At 53.6% G+C, this 23569-nt stretch overlaps 9 protein-coding genes across 9 annotated transcripts; 3 read left to right on the forward strand and 6 right to left on the reverse strand.

Annotated features, from left to right (window-relative positions):
• Positions 1-469: 469 nt before the first annotated feature.
• Positions 470-2023, reverse strand: CGCA056_v014490 (Delta(24)-sterol reductase; the record flags this gene model as incomplete). The annotated part of the gene is made up of 1 exon (XM_037329732.1): positions 470-2023. One exon carries the CDS (start codon positions 2021-2023, stop codon positions 470-472), a length of 1554 nt encoding a protein of 517 aa, XP_037172007.1.
• A 638-nt stretch (positions 2024-2661) lies between these two features.
• Positions 2662-4150, reverse strand: est-1 (Esterase; the record flags this gene model as incomplete). Its single annotated transcript, XM_037329733.1, has 2 exons — positions 2662-3376; positions 3429-4150. 2 exons carry the CDS (start codon positions 4148-4150, stop codon positions 2662-2664), a joined length of 1437 nt encoding a protein of 478 aa, XP_037172006.1.
• Positions 4151-7550: 3400 nt separating this feature from the next.
• PEX14 (Peroxisomal membrane protein PER10) lies at positions 7551-8771 on the reverse strand (the record flags this gene model as incomplete). Its single annotated transcript, XM_037329734.1, has 4 exons — positions 7551-8261; positions 8312-8622; positions 8679-8685; positions 8739-8771. The coding sequence occupies 4 exons, from the start codon at positions 8769-8771 to the stop codon at positions 7551-7553; spliced, it is 1062 nt and encodes a 353-aa protein (XP_037171735.1).
• Positions 8772-9433: 662 nt separating this feature from the next.
• On the forward strand, positions 9434-11809 carry NDC80 (putative kinetochore protein NDC80; the record flags this gene model as incomplete). Its single annotated transcript, XM_037329735.1, has 4 exons — positions 9434-9478; positions 9561-11363; positions 11420-11550; positions 11605-11809. 4 exons carry the CDS (start codon positions 9434-9436, stop codon positions 11807-11809), a joined length of 2184 nt encoding a protein of 727 aa, XP_037172008.1.
• Positions 11810-12863: 1054 nt separating this feature from the next.
• Napepld (N-acyl-phosphatidylethanolamine-hydrolyzing phospholipase D) lies at positions 12864-14095 on the forward strand (the record flags this gene model as incomplete). Its single annotated transcript, XM_037329736.1, has 2 exons — positions 12864-13039; positions 13105-14095. 2 exons carry the CDS (start codon positions 12864-12866, stop codon positions 14093-14095), a joined length of 1167 nt encoding a protein of 388 aa, XP_037172003.1.
• A 735-nt stretch (positions 14096-14830) lies between these two features.
• Positions 14831-15875, reverse strand: cccA-1 (Vacuolar iron transporter cccA; the record flags this gene model as incomplete). Its single annotated transcript, XM_037329737.1, has 2 exons — positions 14831-15377; positions 15463-15875. The coding sequence occupies 2 exons, from the start codon at positions 15873-15875 to the stop codon at positions 14831-14833; spliced, it is 960 nt and encodes a 319-aa protein (XP_037172002.1).
• A 2072-nt stretch (positions 15876-17947) lies between these two features.
• On the forward strand, positions 17948-18184 carry CGCA056_v014496 (uncharacterized protein; the record flags this gene model as incomplete). Its single annotated transcript, XM_037329738.1, has 1 exon — positions 17948-18184. One exon carries the CDS (start codon positions 17948-17950, stop codon positions 18182-18184), a length of 237 nt encoding a protein of 78 aa, XP_037172005.1.
• A 165-nt stretch (positions 18185-18349) lies between these two features.
• mns1B-1 (Mannosyl-oligosaccharide alpha-1,2-mannosidase 1B) lies at positions 18350-20069 on the reverse strand (the record flags this gene model as incomplete). The annotated part of the gene is made up of 4 exons (XM_037329739.1): positions 18350-18924; positions 18975-19556; positions 19614-19786; positions 19840-20069. 4 exons carry the CDS (start codon positions 20067-20069, stop codon positions 18350-18352), a joined length of 1560 nt encoding a protein of 519 aa, XP_037172004.1.
• A 1937-nt stretch (positions 20070-22006) lies between these two features.
• Positions 22007-23311, reverse strand: swi10 (Mating-type switching protein swi10; the record flags this gene model as incomplete). Its single annotated transcript, XM_037329740.1, has 1 exon — positions 22007-23311. One exon carries the CDS (start codon positions 23309-23311, stop codon positions 22007-22009), a length of 1305 nt encoding a protein of 434 aa, XP_037172010.1.
• Positions 23312-23569: the final 258 nt, after the last annotated feature.

Raw genomic sequence — 23569 nt, forward strand, 5'->3', positions numbered from 1 at the left:
TAAGCCAGCATGAGGTAGTTAATCTGAGAGGAGGAGCAGAGGCGCTACGGGTCGCGATGGATGTGAACCTAGATACGGGGATCATGTCGCGAGGATGTCTCTCGTAATAGTGATTGTATATACCGGGCCAGATGGGGTTATTCGAGCATCGGAATGATGAGGCCAGGGCAAAAGAGAGATATGAATGAATTGAAACGGCTTTTTATGTTAATGAAGTCCTCCAGAGTAACAGCCTGAAAATCTTGCAACCATGAATTCGCGCCTGTATTACCACGTCCCATGCGCCTACAATGCTTCTTCTTGTCTGTCCACTTTTGATGTTTTCATCTAGCGGCAAAGCCGCCAGAGATGCCACCACCACATCGGTACATGTCACAAAGAGCACAATCTCATTCAATTGTTCGTATGCTCAGTCGTTCGTTTCCAAACATGATGTACTCCAATGCCAAGTTCGCCCGGTTGAACTTGCCTACTGCTCACGCCTGTACTTCCACTCTGCGTGGCGATGCAGGTGGTAATCCTTACTCTGGATAGCTTTCCAGATACCATAAAGGCCGCCGATGGGCGGCTTCGACTTTACAACTTGGCGCCAGTTCTTAAGCTCCTCTTTCCGGGCATCGACATCAACCTTGACCTTGTTGTAGACCGTTGGTAGGGTCGTAGCGCCATACTTAACACGAAGTTCGTCATACCACTCACGATCATAGGCCTGCCAGAATTCGTCCTCGGTGTAGTATGTGTGCGCGTATAGCCACTTCATCCCGCCGAGCTCGCGCAGCTTATGCTCGAGCGCGCGGTTCTTAGCCACGAACTCGTCAGGGTTCGCAGGGCCCCAGCCCCATAGACCGATGTTGAGCATCGGTTTGGGCGCGGTAGTGACACTGCTCGAGCTGCTACCGGCTGCCGGTCGGGTCTCAATCTCGCCCGTGTGCGGGTGAAAGGTTGGCGGTGCCGTCTGCTTCAAGGGGCAAAGCCACAGCGGCCAGATGTTGAAGTTTTCGGCAGTGTAGTCCACGAAGCGCTCGGCGTTTTTGTAGGGAAGAGCGAGGTCCTGAACGACGAAGCGTGCCGACTCGCCACTCCCGTGCAGCGCACGATAGAGCATACGCGTGTGAAGAAAGTCGTCGAGAAACCAACGGGTGAAGCGCGTGAACGGCACGTACTTGAAGTAATCAAAGGCAGCAGCGCCGACCCAGAAGCCAGCTCGGTCATAGCGGAATAGATATTCGGCCAAGGGGACGAAATCGACGACAGGGGCAGTGCCTTCGATGGCACCGGAAGAGGCGCCAATGGTTCGGTCTTTGACGTGAAGATAGAACCAGGGATCCCAGGCGCCGCTGAAAGTCTGAGGCTTGCTGTCAGCGGGAATATCGTCCGTCAGCTTGCCGGTGATGATGACGCCGTGGTCCTTGGAGAAAAGGATGCCATCAACGTAGTCGTTTTCCGGGTTCATCGTCTCGGCCTGAACCGTCTCGACAGCCTCGGCGACGCTGTGAGTGCGGTGGTACGTCGTCTTCACGTACTTCTTGGCCTCGATCAGTTGAAGCTCAATCATGGTGGTGACACCTAGAGTGCCGACGGCGCCAGCGGCGCCCCGGAAGAGGTCGGATCTCTCATGTCGGCTGGCGCGGACGACCTCGCCGTTTGCCAGTACAAGCTCGACCTCATTGATGGTATCATCGAAGAAGCCATGCTTGAAGCTCGAGCTCTCGCCTGCGGTACCGGCATAGCCTCCTCCGGCCGTGATGCCGGGAAACTCCATAACGACGGGGGGGATCAGGCCGTGACGAAGGGTGCTCTCAACAAGGCGGTCCATGGGGACATTGGGCTCGACCAGGGCGGTGCGCGCGGCTTTGTTGACCTCGAGAACATTGCCGAGGGCGCTGATATCAACGAAGCGATCTCGGCGGAAGGGACGGGTGCTGTTGGTCGAGCCGTGGAAGATGCGGTAGGGCTCCTTCCGGTCGAAGAACGACCGCACTGCAGCAGCAATTTTGGAGACAGTCTTCTTGTGGCGCTCCATGGTCGATAGTCGGCAATCGGCAGGTGAGGTCGCGATTTCCGTAGGACTACAGGGTGAGATTTTTTTTTTTACCCCAAATGCCCGCGCAGTGCCACGTTGGAGTAGGTGAGCCCGGTAGGTAGGGAACCTGAGGTAAAATCAAGGTTCTGACAGGGGTATGTCGGTACACCAATGCACCTCCAGGGCTACCTTATAGAGGGTGAAGTACGGATACCTTGCGAAGTAACACAATAGTGAGATCCATATGTTTAAGATACCTACCTACCTAGGTAGCCAACGTACCGCATAGTAAGGTAGGCATTCGTAGCTTGTTAGCCCGGAAGAGAGCCCGGTTAAGTCAAAGCGCCCCGAAGCACAGTGGTCGCTATGCCCCTGCATATCGGGGAATTTGTATGAACGCAGCAGGGCAATCTACATATTTCCTCTACCTCTGTGTTATTCCAATCAAGCAACTATATTTCTTCATATCTGTTTCGACGCGCGGCCCTTTTCATGCGGCCCAGTATCCGCTTGCCCGACCTTCTTTACATATGTTTTCGTAAATAATTACATAATATGAGTGAGGTAGATACCTTACGTCGAACAGCCAGAAATCATGGGGCCAATCCCTTGCTGCTCTCGCCCCCGGTTTTGGCCGCTTACAGTTTTGGGACTGCCTCCGGTGTAGAGTTCAAGCTCTCGTCTTTCTTTTGAAGGACTCTCTTTTGTATCTCCTCGTCACTCAGCGTGCTGAGCGACACGAACTCGCGAGGAACTTCCTCCAATGACTTGGCCTTGACAGTGGTTGCCTTGGACGATATGCTCTCCGGATTGCTGGCGACCGTCTTCATGAAACCAGTCCAACCCTCAAAGCAACGCTTAGCGTTGGGAATCTTGGCCAAGATCAGGGCAAAGCAGTGTGGCATTCCCTCATACTCTTCGAATACCACGGGCACGCGGTCTTCTCTCAGCTTGCGCGCCATGTACCTGTCCTCGTCCGCTAACAGCTCCCACCCCGTGCAAATGAAGACAGGCGGCGAACCTGCCCAGCTCTTGTTCATGACGAGAGTCACGAGCGGGTGCGCGATGAGATCGTCATCGGCATAAATGCTAGCGCGTGGGGGTTTTGCTGGCCAGGCTTCGCACGGCGGTGGGTTGTACTCGGCATATACGGAGGCCTTTGGCAGGTAGTCAAACTCCCAGTTGGATTCCCAGCTCGGGGAGCTTTGCGTGATATCCATCCATGGCGAGTTGAGGGCCAAACCGCTGGGCAGTGGTATTTCGCGTTCCTCCCCAAGCCATTGTATCTTCCGCTTCTGCCTACGCAACTCCAGCAGCAGCTGCAGCAAGGCTAAGCTCAAATTACCCCCTGCGCTGCCAATTTATCAGTGCCGATGTTTTGATTTGGTTCATAATGACGACTCACCTGTCACCGGCTACGACGATGTGCTTCGGCTCAACTCCCTCATGATAGGCATCGGGTGGAGGATACAACAACGTCAAGTAAGAGACAAGAGCATCCATTAGGGCTGCGGGGAAGGGATGCTGCGGAGCCAGCCGGTAGCGGACAGAGTAAAGACGCCCGCCCGTCAGCTTGGCTATTTTCTTGGTGGCAGGTCGATGAGTCGCTGGATCGCAAAGATAGTACGCTCCTCCGTGAAGATACAAGACGGTCAGAGGGTTTGTGACCTCTCTCATCAGTTCATCGAACTTCTCTTTTTCTCCGATTGCCGGCGGTTTCGATTCGGAAGTGGCGCCAGCACGGTAGCCGGTCCATTCAGCCTCAACAGGCACAAGGTCTGGCAGTCTGAGATTGATTTCTGGCGTGCCCGGTGTTCGGAGCGATTGTATCGTGCCTACAACCGCGTCGCGGACGTCCGTCTCGGAGGAAGCAGGACTGGCATAAGTTGAAACCCATATTCTACCCTTGACGCCATTATCCCGATTTGCAAGCTTTTGGGATGATGTGATGGATCGCGGTTTGCTGGCCATGAGATACGAGCGGAGGACAGCGACAATGAGCTCACTCCTTAAATCGAGGTATCTGGCGGGCTTCGACAGATGTAGGACGTGAAGCAGGGCCACTCGTGTTATCAGGGGCACCTTTGGCAGAAGTGAGAGCAATAACTTGAACTGCGCAGGGTCCATATCGAGTGGATTTGGGAAGCCCGATGAAGAAGAGGAAGAAGGACTGTTGAAATTGGCAGAAGTAGTCATTGTTCAAGTCGAGAGGATAGTGGAAGAGGGCTTCTAATATGAGTTGTGAGGTGAAGCAGACAGGTGTTGAACTTGAGCCAAGCCGCGTGCTATGCCTGACGTGGTTGAAACACTCTAATAATACGGTACCCTGGAAGAACAGGCTGCTACCCGTTGAGAAAGAGTCGCAACGGTCAAGGGCTCGTGGTCGACAAAAAGTTCAGATGAGAGGGGATTAACTGCGGTCCCTGGACGAAAGAGCCTGATCTGCATGCGTTGTACACCGACTGATGGTCCCGTTCGAGGAAGGTATCCAGAAGCAAGGATGTGGAGTGGAGGAGGGGGGAGGACGGAGACGAGGAAGCAGATGAGGAGAGAAGACGAGCTACTGCGTAGCAAGTTTGCGTGTGGCCGGGAAGAGTAGCCGTTTACTGGGGGGGGGACGTCCTTGTAGACTGGGACGAACGACGATGAATGGGGATGAGAAAATGCAACGCTGGCGGATACTGACAGCCCCGCGTAACAGAGCAGAAAGGAATTGTTGAAGATGAAGGAAGACTACCTTGCGAGATGATGACTTATAGGCCTGTAGGTGCAGGGGGTGTTGATTAATGTAGTGAGAATGAGACAAATCGTGGGAGAGCCTATTATGACATGCTGCTTGGCAAGGAGCCTCGGTTGTTGTTGATGGGCTGAAGGCTGGGTAAGGTGCCTACCTAAGGTAGATTGACGAATCGCTTGTGGCCGCCAGACGTTCGTGCAGTACGAGGTGCCTTAGATGCAGTAGTCCACTTGACCAAACGCTAGTTCCCTTGTCAAAATCCTTGCATCCTCTGTTGAAGTATATCGGTGTGATGGAAGACGGCACCAGGTTTGGAGATAAAACGTTCCTCATCATCGTGGCTAGTAAGTGAAGTGACATCTGCAAAAGAGGACAAGAAAGGACGATTGCAAAGCCCCGAGAGCCCGTCGGAGCAATTCGTGCCGTGGCGAACCCAATGAGAAGTCGCCGATGAAGAAGGACGGTCCTGCGACCTGAGTGGCCAACGGGAGCGCGTTGCGGTATTCGTATTGAGCATGGTGGAAAGAGCCAGCGTCTCTCGAGACTCGAGAGGCAAGAGCTTCAAGCTTCAGGCGGAATCACGATTGAGATGGCAGATGGATCGCGGGGATGGGCCCTGCAGGTGGCATGTTTCTCCCCACGACCAGATGACAAGGCACCACCATCATTGGTCATCAGCAGGGCGCTCCGTAGCGTCCGGGACAGGGCCGCAACATCGGTCGAAATAGGAAATGGTTGCGGATGGAGACGCTCGACACCAGGCTGTTGGCTCTGCTGCGGCCTGGACCTGCCGAACCGACAAATCATCGGCTCCATTGCTTCTAGAAAGTGGGATCAACAGAAAGGTGGGCATGTCAAGTGCCGTGGTGCCTTTCCTTCTTCTACCCTTTAAGCCCAGCCACATCCAACTTGTGGAGGTTTACGCTACACTATGAAAATTCTGTTTATACTTTAATAGATACTTACTATATATCGTGATACTATTTATAATAACTAAGAAAGCTTTAATCTAAGTTTATAAGAATATTATTAATAACTTTAATAACTTATAGATAACTTATTATATAAGATTATACAAAAGGAAGAATATAGGTCTTCTTCTACTTATTAACTATCTTTAATAGAATTAACTTATTATAATTAAATTTATTAAAATATTTATTATTAAGTTAATAAACTAAAAAACAAAATAGAGTGTTAATTTATTTACTCTTATAAAAAAAGTATAAATAAAAGCTCTAAAATCATATTAATAAAATAAACTTTAATATTAAGTTTTTAAATAAGTTTAAAAATAAATATTACTACTAAATATTTATTTACTAAATTACTATATATTTCCTCTTTAAATTTAGTACCGTTAAAAGTATTAATACTTATAAATAGAACTAAAAGAATCTCTATAAGAAACTTAGATATAATAAGAAAATAGAAGAGGTTTAGGATAAGTTTAATAAACCAAATAAATTTAAAGAAGATAAAAATAAAGTAATTATAGTAATCGCTGTGATCCTCCTTAACTATTAAAGCTAAGAGAAGCGAAGGGGGAAGGGAAGGGGGAAGGGAAGGGGGAAGGGAAGGGAGAAGGGGAGGGGGGTAGTTACAAAGGTAGCCTACGTGCTAGCAGAGTTTCCAAAAAATACACTTTAATACACTATGTCACTTCACAGTGAAGTGGTGCCTTTCCTTCCTTAGAAGATATCATACGCTACCTAAGGTAAGGTGTCAGACATTGGCACATTGGCATCTTTTCTTCATCTCAAGCCACCCTTCACCTCAGCTCATGCAACAGAGCTTTTGTTAGCTGAGCATGAGAGTGATCTGCACCCATTGCCGAATCAAGGAGAATTTACGAAAATGCACCCTTAACCCGTCCACGTAGAGAAATAAGAAACGCACCCAACACTGCGGCTCTGGCAATATCGCAAAGCACAGCACAACACAGCACAGCACACCCAGCACAGTGACAGACATGTGGCCTAGCACCTCGTGCAACCTGCAGTTACGTACGTCGGCCCACGCCACCCCATTTCAGAATCACTTGCGAAATCGACAGATACTTGACCACACTGGGCTGAGCTATTTGCGGCTCGCCTTATTCCCGGCAGCTACCAATTGCGGGACAACCCCTCGCCCATGCCCCCTCACACACACCACAACCCGGCCATGAACGGTCGATCTGAACAATACGACTCTGCCAACCGCCGGTTGAGGGCTCCGCGCCTCTGTTGTGCCATGTACGACTTTGCCTATCGTGTCGCTTATTTTGAGGGCATGGACATTGCCAAACCTTCAACTCCAACTGATCCGGGCCAACATCTCAAGCTCATTGTACCTGCTGGGCTGGCTCGCCTTGTCCTTCCGGGGGTTCAAGGCACGGAGTTAACCCGGCGCCCGCAAACAGCCCTTTCGATCACCCCCCCCCCCCCTAACACGAACCTTCCCCACGAAACTGTGCTTGCTGGTGCTGGCCGCCCACAGGCTGCAACTCAATGACACTGAGCCCGCATGAAACACGTCAAGCGCCGCTCCCTTCCGACTCGCCGCCGGCTACTTGCCTGTCGTCGCGGTCAGCTAGGATGGTTGTCGGATGGCTTTCGCGCGTGGCACGAGAGCCAGGCAAACGGCACTAGTAAAATATCAAACACTCTGGCACACCATTTTGACGTTGTATTTTGAATTGGATTGATATATGCCGGCTTATGCAAGCCCATGACCACAATGGCTCCCTTGCACGAACCTGATTACTGTACAAAAGAGAAAAGAACATCGAAACTACGACACCTTCCGTCACGAGCTCGTGGCCTCTTGTTGCGAGCTACCCCCAGCAGACTCAGCGCCGTTTATTGTCGTCGACGACGCCGCCGCAGAGTCCTTGTTGGCCATGGCCATCTGCCATGCCGGGATCGAGGCCTTTCCAACAGGCTTGCCGCTGAGCGGAGAGGGTCGGTTGAAACTGGGTGTTGCCGTGGTCTTTGGTGTTTCGACAGTGCTCACCGCCTCCTTGTCCCCGCCATGGCTTCCGTTGCCGGCAGCCCCAGTGGTGCCAGCAACAGAAGCTACGGGCGCAGCACTTCCGCCATTTCGCAATCCATTCGTGCTCGGGGGTGATGCAGCGGCCGACATTCTCTGGGTGATCAATGTCTTCAGACTGGTGAGTTCTGAATTAACCTCCTTGAGTCTGTTATCGGTAGTATCCTTTTGCGTTTCCATGGCCTTAGGGATTGAAGCCTTGAGAACTTGGACATCGTCCTTGATGCGCTGTGCTTCCGACTCCCTTCGCGAGTTTGCAGACCGAAGCTCCTTGACCACAGACTCAAGTTCCGTGAGCGCTGTATCGAGCTTCTCTGTCCGCTCCTTCTCCGCTTCCTTGAGAGCTTCAGTGTCTTTGGCCAGCTGCTCAACCAATCCGAATGCTTTGTCGAATTGCTCCTCAATGGACTTCTTGTCTTGCTCGAGCTTCTCGGGGGTTGGGGGAGCGATCATCGGATAAACATATCGCTGGGTTCGTTAGTTGCCACATGTTGGACGCGTCTCTACACAGTTCATACCTTGGCCAGAGCATACGCGCCGTAGCCAACGCCTCCGACGACGGTCGCCATGATAAACCAGTCTCTCCAGTCTCTCTTGGGAGGCGGTGGGGGCGGTTGCCATGCTGCATACTGAGGAGGATATGATTGATAGTACTGTTGCGGTGGTTGCTGCTGGGCGACCGGCATCGGAGTCGGGGCGGCAGTTGGGGCCGGTTGCGCGCCGACTCTGGCAAGAGCGGCATCGATCTCCTCTTGTGTAAGGTTCTTGGTTCGCAGGAAGGCCACGCGATTATCAATGGACGAGCTCGCGACACTTGGGTCCTGGAGAACTACGGGTTTATTAGTCTGATGAGTCGCAGTCCATAGGCTCGGTTCGGGTACTGACATTGCGTCTACGTTCAGTTAGCAATCGACAAAGGAAGCAATGGAATCAGGCCCAGCGTACCGCCGACGCGACGATATCCTCTCGAATCGCCATGGTTGTTATTGTTGCCTTACCAGCCTCGCCACATCACCCAGTCGAGGAGGTGTCGTGTGATGGGTGCGACAGAGACAGATGGCACATGTGTTCCTGAGAAGATGTCCTGGGAAGTCTGCAGCGCAGCTGGCGACAGATACGTAATACGGGGGGCCGGGTTTTGAACCGAGGCTTCGGCGCAGTTCAGCGCGGCTGGGGACCCCGTTAGTCTGGGGTGGCCCCTGCAGGGAAACACCCCGTCAGTCAGATGCAGCCGACGTGACTAAGGTAGGCTTATGTATCTAAAGGTGCTAAGGAAACACCCGATAAACAAGGGAAGCCTCACGTGTTGGGCATCATTCAACCAAAAAAAAAAAAAAAAAAAAGTGGTGGTCCTGGCGCCTGCCTTATTGTTTGAGAGGTGCCTCTTGCAGCCAATCAGAATCGAGTAGAGCATTTTGTTTACTTCCCCCAGGGCAACAACACCGACCGACGACTTCTGCAACGGCTTTCCCTTCCCACCCTCACACCTCGAAACCACGCGCCGCGAAAGCAAAGCTGTCGCGCAAACGTATTCTCTGCTCGACGACTTCAGCGCAACGCTTGGAGCATCGCAAGTCGTGTCGCAAGTCGGTCGGCCGCCATTCGACTCCTTGATCACAGCCGTCCCGCGCCATCCCACCATGTCGCAAGACACCGGACTGTGGAGTGTACGCAGACCAAGAGAGGTATGTGTCAGTCACACTCTGTAGAGAAGCTCCTCGCAGCGATACTTCTCGTTCCTAAGCTGCCCTCTGACATGATGCATAGACCTTAGGAGGCATCAACTACAACTCAGGCTTACCCCAACCCGCATCCGCAATGAAGCGATCGAATTCAGGCGCAGGTGCGCCCTTCTCGAATAGCCATGCTCGCTCCGTGTCGGGCTCCAGACAGTCTTTGGCCCTATCACGACCGAGCCAACCAATGTTCCAGCGCTCTTCTTCTGGAACCAACTTGGCGGAAATGGGCCTTTCTTCTGTCAAGCGAACGTCGATCCGCGACAAGTCTTTCGCGCCGACACCGGCCCCGGGACGCGCCTCCACGGACGCAGACAGGAGGAGCAGTGTATACCGCGCGAGACCTTCAACAAACGGCCCCATGAGCCATCAGTCGTTTTTCCAACAAGCACCCCAGCCCGCCGGCGTACCGCGAGATCCCCGCCCTCTAAAGGACAGGTCGTACCAGGCCAGGATCGGTCAGGAGCTGCTGGACTACCTTGCCCAGAACAATTTCGAGATGCAGATGAAGCACGTGCTATCCCAGAACATTATCAAATCTCCAACACAGAAGGATTTCAACTTCATGTTCCAGTGGCTGTACCGCCGTATCGACCCAAGCCACAAGTTTCAAAAGAACATCGACCAAGAGGTACCGCCCATCCTGAAACAACTGCGGTATCCCTACGAGCGAAGCATCACAAAGAGCCAAATTGCGGCCGTCGGTGGCCAGAATTGGAGCACCTTCCTGGGTCTTTTGCATTGGATGATGCAACTAGCGCAAATGCTTGATGGCTACGCCTGCAATCGGTATGACGACGCCTGCCTAGAGAGCGGTATCGACGTCACTGGAGATCATATTATCTTTGACTTCCTCAGCAAAGCGTACAGGGATTGGCTTTCCATGGACGAGGATGCGGACGACGAGGACGCCAATCGAGTGCTGGCGCCACATGTGGAGCGGATGGCCCAGGCCTTCGAGCAGTCCAATTCCAAGTACACTTCCGAGCTTGAAATGCTTGAGGCAGAGAACAGCCGACTACTGCGAGAAATAGAAGACCTCGAGAAATCAACCCCTGATCCTGCAGTCCTCGATAACCATTTCAGGATCATGGAAGAAGACAAGGTCAAATTCGAGGAGTACAATGCTCTCGCCATGCAAAGGTCAGACAAATACGAAAACCGCATACAGGTCTTGCAGGAGGAGTTGGACAAGCTCATGCAAGAGCTGAAGGAAGTCGAGGGCGAGCGCCGAGGCTTGCAAAAAGCTGTGGACGATCTGGGTATCAGCATGCAGGATATCGACCGCATGACTGCTGAACGAGAGCGTCTGCAGAAGGGCATCGAGTCGGCGGTGCAGAGGCTAGAAGAGGTCAAGAAGAAGGTAGCAGACAAGGAGATGGATGCAAGCAGGAAGCTGGACGAGCTGGAGCGAATGGTTGACAAGTACAACACTCTCGCGTATCAAATTGCCCTCATCCCAGCGACGGCTGTCAACGCCAAGGGCAAGGACTACGAACTGCAAGTCACAGTCAACGACGGGCCAGACTTTAGCTCGTCTCAACTCAAGGGCTCCAGCGGAGCTTCGTCTTCGGATAGGTTGCTCGCCGACCCCGTGACTGGGTACCAGCCTGCGCACATTCTCAACCTTGACCTGCGAGGACAGGTGAAGAACAGCTTCCTCGCGCTGAGGAAAGAGATCTCTGAGCGGAGAAGCATTGCGATGGACATGATGATGAAGGATCATGACCTGCTTGACGGCATCAAGGAGGCCATCGAGGACAAACGAAACGAGGTCGAAGCGCTCGAACATCGAGTTCGTGCTGCCGAGGAAGAGTATGAGAAGACCAAGGAGGTAAGTTCATGTATCACGACGAAAGCACAGGAATGGCGGCTGACTTTGCATAACAGGTCACAACGGCGCAAAAGATGGCTTCCGACGCCCAAATCGAGAAGATGGAAAAGGAGCTTGCAAAGATGCGGGCTTCGTTATCCGAATCAGTGCAACTCATGGAACAGCGAGAGATGAACACCAGCATCGAGTAAGTGCCATTAATCAAAGAGATCATTGTGACACAACTGATAATGTATTGCAGGTATGAGCAGCTTGTGCTTCGTGCCAACTCCTTGAGAGAGGAGCTCCACACGGAGATTGACCGGATGCTCAACGACGTGATCAAGTTCAAGATACATGTGCAGAAGAACTTGGAAGAGTACGAAGATTTTGTCACCAACGAATTGGAGGATGAATTGGGCAGCGGCAGTGGGACTAGGGATGATACCCGGAGCATGGATATGTGAGGTGCTTTACAAGTTCATGGGCGGCTCGGTGGACGTCCTGGAGGAGGACAGTCCCTTGTCAATTTGCTGAGCGTTCGGGTGCGCGTTTTGTTCCTGTTCTGCTTTGGGTGTTGTTTCTCAGATACCATGATGACGGATAATGACGGTTTGGGAAGACTAGCGCAGTCCCAGGTATATGATTTTGTATTGGCTGTTCTAACTATGCACACTTTCGCGCGGTGTTATCGCCAGTGGGCGCCCAACCCGATCCGACCCATCCACGGGGGAATCGTTCTCCCGCGTTTCAAGGGCCGCCGCCAACTTGCACCTCCAACTTGATGCAAATGAGCAATAACCCCATTCTTAGCGATTTCTGTCCAGCGGCAGGCCGGACTTTTCCAGCACTCCGCTCCGCGTAAGGTAAAATGCAGCCCGTAGGTCAAAGGTCGGGTGGACGGCGAGTCGGCGAAAGGATAGGGAGCTCCGATGCTGATTCTAGGCTATCAGCGCCGGAGCTATAGCTTTCCTTTGTCGCACTTTATGTCCGATAACTCCACCAAAACAAAAGGTGACGGCTGCAAACGTACAGATTGTACATGGTGACGCGCAGACTAGGTAACCCGGGATGGGCAGCCAAGTAAGCCGGGCAATGTAATAGGGCACCGCCATCATGCGACACGGGTGAATTTTAATGCCACAATAGACGCGGCCTGCGCAGCCTGGGTGGTTCCTCGCAATTTGTCGGGACATAGCTATATACTAGTCGCCGTAAACCCGACTGAAGGTTGGTTAGTATGTGAACGGAGTTTACGCTGCTTGAGTGCTCGTTGGCCCATTGCTCTGCCCGGCCCGCCCGGCCACCAATAGCATATTTGCTTCTGGAGACATGATGTTTTCTGCGAAAACACCCACAGCTGCTCTAGATATCTCTTTGCTTCTAGGAATCTTTCCCCAATGCCTTATAAAAGCCATGTCCAGGTTACGACACTTTCTGCGCACGTTCTTTCAGCAACCAACAGTTCGCCCCGGTGCTAGAAAAGCGTCAACCACTCCGACCTCCATCCTTGCCATCTCAATGGCTTCATACACGACTGCTGTAGCCAAGATCCCCGAGCTGGGCCCCTCACCCGACGATGCTTCTTCCAAGCCGCACCATGTGAAGAAGAACGGTGCCACGGTCGGCTTCAAGAATATTCATCCCTCTTATGGTGATGGCGTCGGTCCTTGGGAGCTCATTAAGCATGTCGTTTGGTACGCCCTGCCACGTTCCCAGCCGCTGTCCCTCAGCAACACTGGCTAACAATACCGTGGTCTAGGCCGAGCTGGACAGGCAAGCTGCCGTCTCCTGACACGACGCCTCCAAATGTTTCCGTCATCAAGCCAAACTTCCTGCCCAGCCGCACAGCCTCCGCTAAGCTCCGCGCGACATGGCTCGGCCACGCCTGCTACTACGTCGAGTTTCCCTCCGGGCTGCGCGTGCTGTTCGACCCTGTCTTCGAGGATCGCTGCTCGCCCTTCACCTTTTTGGGTCCCAAGCGATATACTCCGAAGCCCTGCGACCTCGTTGATATTCCCTTCGTCGACGCAGTTTTCATCAGCCACAGTCACTACGACCACCTCTCCCACGAGTCCGTCCTCACGATCCAGAAGCACAACCCGAAAGCCCACTTCTTCGTCGGCATGGGTTTGGAGTCGTGGTTCAAGAAGGCCGGCCTGAAGAATGTGACGGAGCTGGATTGGTGGGAGGATGCGGAAATCACATTGACCGTCGAGAAAGGTACCGCTGACGAGCCCGAGACTATCACCGCCCAAGTATCGTGCCTCCCATGTCAGCACACATCCGCCCGCACACCGTTCGACAAGGACGAGACCTTGTGGGCTTCGTGGGGTGTCAAATCAGGCGCGAAGTCCGTCTGGTTCGGAGGTGATACTGGGTACCGTGCCGTGCCGTACGTTCCCCCGAGTGTCGACGACTACGGCCCGGAATTCGCCTCTCTGCCGGTTTGCCCGCAATTCAAGCAGATTGGCGAGTTCAGAGGCCCTTTCGATCTCGGTCTGATCCCCATTGGCGCATACTATCCTCGGGTCGCTTTCTCGCCGATGCACGCCAATCCTTTTGACTCGGTCGAGATTTTTCAAGATACTAAGTGTCAGCGCGCCATGGGCATCCATTGGGGGACCTGGGCCCTGACTATGGAGGAAGTCTTGGAGCCGCCCAAGCTTCTTCAGCTGGCCATGAAGCGCAAGGGCCTTCCTGAGAATGGTGTTTTTGACGTCTGCGACATTGGAGAAAGCAAAGAGTTCTAACTCAGTTGGAGGTGGGAGTCGCAGTGTACACCTCATTAGTGCTTTCCTTGCATGGCGAGTTGGCGTTTGGTTCTCAAGTCCCGTCAGGATGATTGGGCTCGTGGTTGCTTTATAAGGAAGAATACCATAGATAGCGTGGCAATGGGTGCGAATAAGCACTTGGCTAATACTAGACATGATTTTCGTTGCACCGCACCTGTCAGCACCCATAGTACATTTCTCTCCGGCGTGGGCGCAGGGCTTTGCGTCGCGTAGGCCGGGCTTGTTGCGACTTTTGTGTACTTGTCACTGTCACTATGGTGGAGTCAGTGTCTTGTTCCAGTACGCACGAGGTCGAGTAACAACTTTCGGACGAGCGTTTTGTCTGTACTCGGCGCTCTCACACGTTCATTCAGACGGAACGCAGGCATCTCGTCTCGAAAATAGAGTGGTTATCTGCTTGGCCCGATTGTCCGGCAACTTGATATAGCTTACGGGAGTCTTTGACCCCAACGCCTTTTCCAACCGCTGCCACCAATGCTGAGGTGTCGTCTAACCTGGACCAGGGCTCCGCGCAACGCCGAACAATGCAAATCAACATAAGAGAAATTTTCAACCTGATTGACACAGAGACTTGTCCTGACTATCCCATCCAAAGTTCACATTACACATGATTGACCCCGTACAGACTTCAAATGTGGTCGGCCAAAGGGGGTTTAGAGAAGACAAAGAGATGAAAGGAAAAGGAACGGGCAATCACAATATTCTACTCGCCAGCGCCGACACATCATCCGACTGCGCGAGTTGATCAAACACCTTGACGAGCCCCATTGCTGCACCAGCCGCGGCACCGCCCACAACAACCATCTCCAGGCCACCGACCACGGCCTGCCGCACAGCGCGGAAGCCTTGCCAGCCAGAGACGATGCAAGTTTTGACGTAACCAAAGGCGAAGAGAGCGACAGCCATGACGGCGACGGACACGTAGAGGGCGAGATAGACGTCCTCAGAGGGAACGAAGAAGTAGGGGAAGAGGGGAACAAGACCGCCCAGAAGGTAGCCGGCAGCAATGGTCAACGCCGAGACGAAGGCGCGGTTCGAGGCCGGTTCTTGTTCGCAATGATGGAACTGCATTAGGAAGTCGATGAGACGGGGCGAAGTAGAGAGATGGTCCGTCACCTCCTCGAGAGTGTGTTTAGGGAGGTCGTAGGGTTCGAGAACTTCCCGGACCTGAGCGCGGGCGAGGTTCGGATCATCTTGCGTCAGGCGGGTACACTCGTTGAGGGTTTCCTTGTAGGAAGCGCTGCGGAAAGACAACGTTAGCATCATGTAGGAAGCGGAATGGATATTGTTTCTGGACAACAGGCCGGGGGAGAGCAGGGACTCACGCCTCGCTTTTGGCTCCGAGATAACCACCTAAACCCATGGAGATGGCCCCGGCAATCAGCTCGGCCATACCTCCGAAGATGACAACCTTGGTCTGGCCTAGCGCAGACAGACCAGCTGTAAGGGCAAATGGCACCGTCAAGCCGTCAGACAGACCAATAGTAGCATCGGAGATGACACGGGCATCGATGCGGAAGCGGCGAGAGTCGCTCTCGGAGGCTCTGGAGGTCGTAGATGTGATTGTCGCCATCGTCGCCGTCGATGCTGTCCTGGCACCCAGCAGAGGCTGTCTCTCAAGATCCCCTTCGGCGATGGTATCGTCAGAGCATGTGCTCTCTGCGCGCTCGTTGACCGGTCTGCGGGCGGGAGCCTGTGTGCGCCCGAACAGGAGGTTTTTCAGAGTGACGAGACCCATGATGAAGCTTCGTTCGGCTATCTTTGGCCTGCTCCCAAGAGCGTCCTGAGAAGAGGAGGTCTTGAAGCCAGAGAGTCCAATAACTCTGCTCTCCGTCAGATCCTGAGGGATCGAGGCCTGTGTCTTCCGTCAAGGAGGCAAGATGATGGGCGCTTTGAATTTATTGCCCGCCTGGGGTGACGCCAGAAGCTGGCGGCGTCGAGGAGAAAGTCTGGGGTAATAAGACAAGCGGAAAAGCTGACTTGTTTGTTTTCTTTCCTATGCCTTGCTTAGATTTTGTCTGGGGGGTGTGGTCGCGAGTGGTGATCTAGGCAAGTGCCATCAATCTGAGACGAGACAGGCTTCTGGTGTCTTTAATACAAGTCACATTCCTATGCTACATGCTTTCCACAAGCTTCGCTACCCGGGTGGGATATAAAGAAAAACCAGAAGAACCCGGGCAACGAACTGGTAACTTCCTAGCCCCCTGGCAAGCTAACAGAAGACAAGCTTGGCCCTTTCACTCACAGACGATTTTTTGGTCTCTTGTTCGTCGACAGGCCTCTGAATGAGACCCTCAGACCCATCGAGGACCTGGGGCCTGGACCTGGTCGTCCCCCATCTGCAGGGCTTGGTGGGCAGCGGGTTACCCTTCAGACGAGTAAGCATCATTAAACGTTCCCTGATTGGCTTGGCTGGTTCTCTAAGCAGAATCCTGAGGATGGTGATTGGGTCGGGAGCGCCCCCCCCAGCTTCCTCCCACCCCTCTCCTCCGTCACCACAGGCTGCTTTCTCGGGAGCCGACTTGGGGGTCCGCGCTGCGCTTGCGCAGGGCTCGCACGAAGGTTCTGTCAAGTTGCCCCTTTTGGCGTCTGTAGAAGCATGTTGCCTCCCACTGATTGGCCTGCCCAACCCTCCGACCCCCCGGGAGGCCACGGACGGCGTCCCGGCGTTTACTTTTTTGTGGTATCCCCCGTTCGGTATTGGTGCCGAGAGACCAGCAGGCCTGGCCGCCTGACAAGCTCCAGAGTGCAAAGATTTCAATGGAGGTCGGAGGAGGAAACACAAGCAGGAAAAACCAGTGACCGCTGAGCAAGGCTGCCGTCTCGATGTCCGACTCCCACGCAGCTCCGCTCGGGGCTCGGCGCGGTGAATTGAAATGCGGCGTGCTTGACTGGCTCACGACCAAAGGCGAACACAAAAACGGCCTTGCACATACATACAGGTAACGCTTCCCTACAGGCTGTCTGGCCGTTAAGGCCGTCTCCGTCTTCTCCGACGCAAAACCCCGCCCAGATCGAAAGCCATCTTGTTACGTGGAGTCCAGGCTTCACAAGGGCTTCGTCACCCTGGAATGACGTTGCTCCAGAAGAGAGACTGCCCATGATGCAATAAAATTCCTTTGCCGTCTTCACCATCGTCACCTGACATCGTTGTCATTTTCGCCGTCGTCGTCCTCAAGTATAGACAGGAAATACGGCTGCGTAAAGCAGACAACTTCCCTACCTACACAAGTCTCGCAATTGATGCGTAAAATAAGAGCGATTCAAGCATTGCGCTGCTGCTGCGCTTTGACGTCGCAACGTTCAATTGCTGCCGGCCATGTCCCTGTGGACAAAGTTTCCATAGCACGCTTTAGCATTCCGCGGGACGCTTCCTGTGTTTTGTCTGAAGCGGCCTGCGCTCCAAACTTGGGTCCCCTAGAGTGAAAACCTGATGAACGGTCCTGGCCCACGGGAACGACAATGACCATGTCGAACCATAGCTACGTCTTGCACACGCCCAGTTGTGTGGCACCCACTACGGAGACTGGGGGATGGATGGCATTTGAGTCCTGACTCCTGCCTTGGGCCCAGGCGGGTCGGCGCGAAACTTCGGCTCCGACTCTGATTGGACGCGAGCTAGGTTGTCATCTCGGTCGGGTGAACCGTTCGCCACCTGCTATTCCGTAATAATGACCCTCGGCCTGCCCTTCTCATTTCAAAATATCCGAAAATCCTGTCCAATACACGCATCACGTTGTTTGCCATTTGCAGCATTTACCGCCGTCCGCGAACTCGTGCTTTTCGTCGCAACGCATCTTCAATATCATCATGGGTCTTCCCCTCAAGCTTGGCGTTCCCAACGTCCCTGAAGCGTCTTCTTCTCAGCAGCAGTCAAGCCAGCCCGCTGCGGCCCGAAGCCAAGAGGCGTCGCAGGCGGCCACCGGGGCAGGCGCAAATATCGGGGCGGGCACCACACGTCCCAAGACGGAGGCTGAGCTCGAAGCCGATCGACTTTACGAGGAGGCTATGGAGGAAGAATATGCCAAGAGAGACGGTGGCTCATGAAGCATGTGTCACCGGTAGCTTAGGCACAGATGGCTTCAAGGAAATCCTGTACCTGTATTGCTGTTGGGTATTCATTTCGACTAGTGATATTGCACCCCTGTTCGTGATATCTATCTGATGACTGGCCTGCCGCTTCTCTTCTTTCTGTCAACACCCGCACGCATGCTAAGCCACAGAGAACGGATGGGCCTCCGTGTTGAACACGAACTTGTTGTCCGCCACATCTACCTGCACTTTCGCGTCCGTAGCTTGGATCAAGTAGCTGTACTTCATTACCTCTGCAAACCAGAAGCTCTCCTGGAAGTCATCGAAGGACCCTCCCTTGGGATCGTTCACATTCGTAATGGATGAGAAACCGCTGCCGGCGCTGCAAGTCTTGTTGATGGCAAGGAAAGCGTCCCAGGCCCAGTCCTGATACTTGGAATCTCCAGTAGCGCGGTAGGCGTAGTAGTAGCTCTCAATGACTTCTGGTCGAAGCACATACGAACCACCATCACTCCTAATCCAAAATCCGGCTCGGTTGTAAAACTCCGTGTCGTTGGCGGGTGGTTGCGGGTTCAAGGTGGTGTTAATGCCGGGCTTGTCCTCAAACCAACGGAAGACTTCAGGTCCGATGCGGGTGGCCGTCTGCTTGTACGTCTCACGGCAAGCCTCTGTGAGCTTGATACCGAAATCGACGTACTTCTGTTCTTTGAGAACGAGACCTCCCAAAATGAAGTTGCCTCCATCAAAGCATGCCACTGTCGAGAAGATCAGCAATAGTTGCCCTCGATCGGGTCGAGAAACTCACAGTGTGTCGAAACAAACCTCAGCTGGGCGTTGGTGTAGGCAGCCAAGAACGTCAAGTCAGGACGCGTTGACGGGTTCGAAGCTAAAAACTTGATTGAGGAGTCGGCGGCGGCAATCCAGCGGTCCTTGTAAAGAGAGAAGCGCTTTTGGTCATACACCCACATCTTGATGAGATATTCGTAGAAGCTGTCGGTGCCACCATTCCAACCTCCACTACGATCAGCGAATGTTCCATTGGAGATGAAGACATCCGTGCCTAGCAGACCAGGAAACACCTCTTCATTGGGCCTCAGCAGATAGTCCTCGCCGCGCTGAGACAGGTTGGCGTATTGTGTGTCGCCTGTAAGATCGCTAAGCCGAGTCCACTCTAGGACGAGTGTTCCGATGGTCGCAATGCCGTTGGTGCTAGAACCGTTCTTGCGAGGCTTCGGATCGTAGACAAGAATGTTGTCTGGAACTCCGGACGGGGTATCAAATGCCACCTTGAGGTTGTCCGCAAGTTTCTTCGCCTGGGTAAGCAGCGCATCCACACCTGCTGAGTTGGAAGCAACGTCCCTCAGAACGCCCTTCAGCATGTCATGTCCTGGACTTTCAGTTAGCCGGGAACCACGCGGGCGGCGATTGTAGAGCTCGGATTTACCTGACAGCAGACCACCCAGATATCTGATGGTTGTTTCGAAAACCGATACTTCGGTGGATGTCACGTCAAAGTTGATTGTCGGTACGAAATCCAGAATTTGCCCAACGATATCTTTGTTCTCCATGATGATGGCCGTACTCAAAGCATCAACAGCACTGGCGCCCCATCCGTTTCTACAGCAGACATATCAGCAACAGTCTTGCGCAGGACTGAGCGCGAGGCTTACCGGTCGTTTTCAAACGTGTTGGAGACCGGCTTCAGCGTGTCATTCGGGAACGCAAATTTGCGATAGCCATCCCACGAACGTTGGAAAGCTTCTTTCACAGCGTTGGCTCTGTCTGGCTGGTTCGTATAGTTGGGAGTCGCAGCAGGTTGCACTGAGCCTTGCGGGCTGGCCGACGCTTGGGCAAGAAGCCCGGCGAAGGCCAATATGCTTCCGGAGCGTGAAAGACGCATTGTATCCAAGGAGAGGCCTCTGACGAGTACAGATGATGCCTGGGGACAGTCGCAGTAATAGCACCGTACGCAAAGTCCAAAGGGACATCCAAGCCAAGGTGAGGTAGGCAACGGACGAAAGTGAGGAGGTAGGATGCGCAGTGGTTGAGGACCCGGGAAAGAGGGAGTCAAGATATAAGACGCACGCGGAGAAAGGGAACCAGCGCCAAAGGAATCATGAGCAGGAGCGCGGAAAGTTAATAAAATTTCGAATGAGTGGCCGGGGCAGGTTGGGATCATGCAACTGCAACCCGCAAGAAATCGGTTGATTCTGGTACACCCCAAGGAGACTGGATAAACTCTGTTTCTCGTCCAGAGTCCCCGGACATTGTGATTGTGCCTACCCTTGTCTCATGGTCTGGACGTTCCGCTGCGCCCCTGCTTCTCCTGCTTCTTCTTCCTGCACGTTGTGGTTTTTGATTGCCAAAGTTCCAATCCCTAGCTAATCAGTCGGGAATCGCTAGCCCGCATGATGTGCGTTTCTCCAGTTTCTCTGTGTCGTGCATCGGCCGTTCTTCTCGATGCTACCCAACCCTCAACAGGGCGAGGTTGCACGCAGAGCTCCAGATGAACACGATACATTCGCATCATCCACGCCAGGGTTGCACTTTGGTAGGGCTGCAAAGCGATTAGAGGGTAGTTCGAACTTCGCCATCACGCGAGCCGAGTCCGTCGGTTGGCGTACGTGACTGGCAGCAACACGCGCAGAGCAGATCTTGCCGAGTTGGTCGCTCGCCCTGAAGTGAGAAAGTCATCAGGCACGGACTGGTTTTGCTGAATCAGGCACGTGCGGAGCAGTGGTTGAGAAAACCCCCTTGCCAGTGCAACCCAAAGCTAAATGCAGAGTCGCGTTGCATAGAGGACAAGATCGCAAAAGAAATGCAGGTGAAGGCAGGCCCATCCTAATGCCCGAGCCTCCGAGCCTCCTGTCTCCTGGGGGCCTCACCACCTGCATCGTCCAGTCGCCATCGCCCCAGCGGGGTCCACTACAACTCCCAAGGCCCTGGAGTTGCAATTGACTCTGGCCACCTTCTTGGCAACAACGGCGAAGAGACAGGACTGCAACCATCCACATGCGCCTATTGCCGTTGCACCCGGCGCAACATTGCCGTTTAACGCCAGAACCCTTGGCTGCTAACCTTCTAATGAACATACTGCCAGCTGATTGTTTCTTGGCTTTGACGCATGTTGTGCAACTCTTTTCATGTACGGTAAAGGAGGAGCGACGGCACTAGTTGCTCGCCAGACACCAATATTGCAAAAGCCTCCCACATCACCAGCAAGCGGACGCGGCGTAGCGGCCAGCAACATAACAGTCCGTCAAATATCAACCACTTGACTTGGTCAGAAGGTGCCATTGGAAGAGACATAAGCGCATCTGTGACGATCATCATCTCCAACTTGGTTGAGTTCGGTGCCTGCTGAAGCGTCCTGGCTCCCCCGCATTGGGCGAACAGAATGGAACACCAGACTTCCCCCCACCTGCTCCGTGAAACGTTGTGGATGGCGTGGGATGGTCCCAAGTAGCATCAAAATGTCCCGTCCATAAGTGCAGCGCGTCTCCTGACTGGCCCCTCCGTCTAATGAGCAAACGGCGAGTCGGTTTTGTTGTCAGCCTGGCCCTGATTGGCTTGACGACGGGTTCTGGGTCATCTTGTCGTCGTGAACGTTATTTCTCGCCTCTCCCGCTCATCAGTTGGCTTGCATTGCAGAAACGCCGCCGCGAGTCAGGATTTTTCCGGGTTTGATGCACATGAGGATATCCTCTTGCAACGCTAACAAAATGCGATGGGTGGATTTCCCTCCAGGTTCGAACCATGCTTGTGTCAGTCGATTAAGCTTTGCCTTGAATATCGGCAACTTGTACGGGCCGTCCTTGAGGCTTTGGATTCGATGGCTCAGCCCTGCTTTCTCAGCTTGGCGAGCGCAGCCGCTACTCCGTCAGGAAGTGCATCGTTTTTGTTACTTTGACTGGTTGATTGTTTCGCCCGGGTCTGTGCTTCTGCATGCGTCTGCGCAGTCTGCTTGGACTCCTCAATAGCAGCTGCAATCATTGCCTCTTCATCATCTTCATCCGGGTCCGCAATGTTCCTTTGGCGCTGTGCAGGCCGTTTCTCCTGGGCGCTTGTCGATTTATCTGTCGCTGGCGAGCCGAGGGATGAGTCTCTTGTTGACTCCATCTCCCGCAGCGGGACTCTGGCGAGAGGAACGGCTTGGTCGAGTCTAGACACTTGAGCTGGCCTCCCGTTTTCGGTGCTTTCGACCCTTTCCAGCTGGCGTTTGGCGGCTTTCTGGGCTCGGAAAGGTTCCTCTACTGCCTTGATCCATTTGTTCACTTTGATAGCTCCCCATCCAGCAATGATGCCGACCTGTTCAGGATCGGCATTAATGGCATTTTTCAGGCTGCCAAAGTTGCTGACTAGTGCAACGGCATCGGACTTGTTTACACTTCGTGGGACGGTGACGAATTCGACTAGCTTTTCGGCATAACTTGAGGCTTGCTGGCCGCGGATCGCGTTGAAATTGGCGTGTTCGTAGGACTTGTAAAGTTCGAGATAGCGCGCAGCTTCTGCTGCTGACCAACATAGGATGATGGTGACGTTGTTCACGAGTGACGTTTTGGAGAGCTCGCGCAAAACTTCTTCGTGATTGGGAATGTCGACCATTGTCAGCAAGATACGCAGGTTGTATTTTCCTTGGAGATTCCTTATCCTTGTGTAAATGTACTCGGGGTGGAGGCGATGATATTTCAGGCTGGGTGTGGTCAGAAAGATGGCAGCAAGCACGACATGGAATGCGTATCGGACCAACCTCAAGAACAAAGCGCATGTTGTCAAACCCAAAGCGTAGTCAGCTGCAATGTCACTATATTCCCATGGCATGGACTTCAGGGAGGCGAGCACTGGGTTTCCTCTCTGGCGAGGGGATACCATAATGGCTGAGCCCGACCCTCGCTGGGGCAAGGCTTGCGGCGTTGGTTGAATAACCTTGCCATTGTTGTTACTGTTGGACGTATTGGTCGGCGGCGCCCTGTCTAGACGTTGGGGTGTCGGCTGTTGGATCTTCTGGGGGGTATGCTGCTGTACGCGAGAGCGAGTAGGGGCAGGTTGAGACGGAGGGCCTAGGTGTGATCGTGAAGATCCCGAAGCTGAGGAAGCGAGGGCGGCTAGAAAGTCCTCGTCGGCGCCGAAATCGTCGTCCATGTCCCCCAAAGTTTCGTCTGGATGAGCTGCGATTGAAGGGGCGGATAGCAAACCGTCGGCGGGGCGAGGCGGCTATCTAGGTAGGTAGCTGGTAGAAAAAAAGGGATGAGGAATAGTCACGTCACGGCTGATGGCGGAAGTAGACGGCGACGCGTCTCCGCCCCGCTAGCTACCTACCTAGGTGGCAGTGGGGGGAGCGGGCCTAACACTAGGTAACCTTACCTAGGTACCAAGGTAAGCCCGGTAGGCAGGTGATGA

The sequence above is a fragment of the Colletotrichum aenigma genome, assembly GCF_013390185.1.
Source record: "Colletotrichum aenigma strain Cg56 chromosome Unknown KSG_Cg56_contig10, whole genome shotgun sequence".
Taxonomy (NCBI): Eukaryota; Fungi; Ascomycota; class Sordariomycetes; order Glomerellales; family Glomerellaceae; genus Colletotrichum; species Colletotrichum aenigma.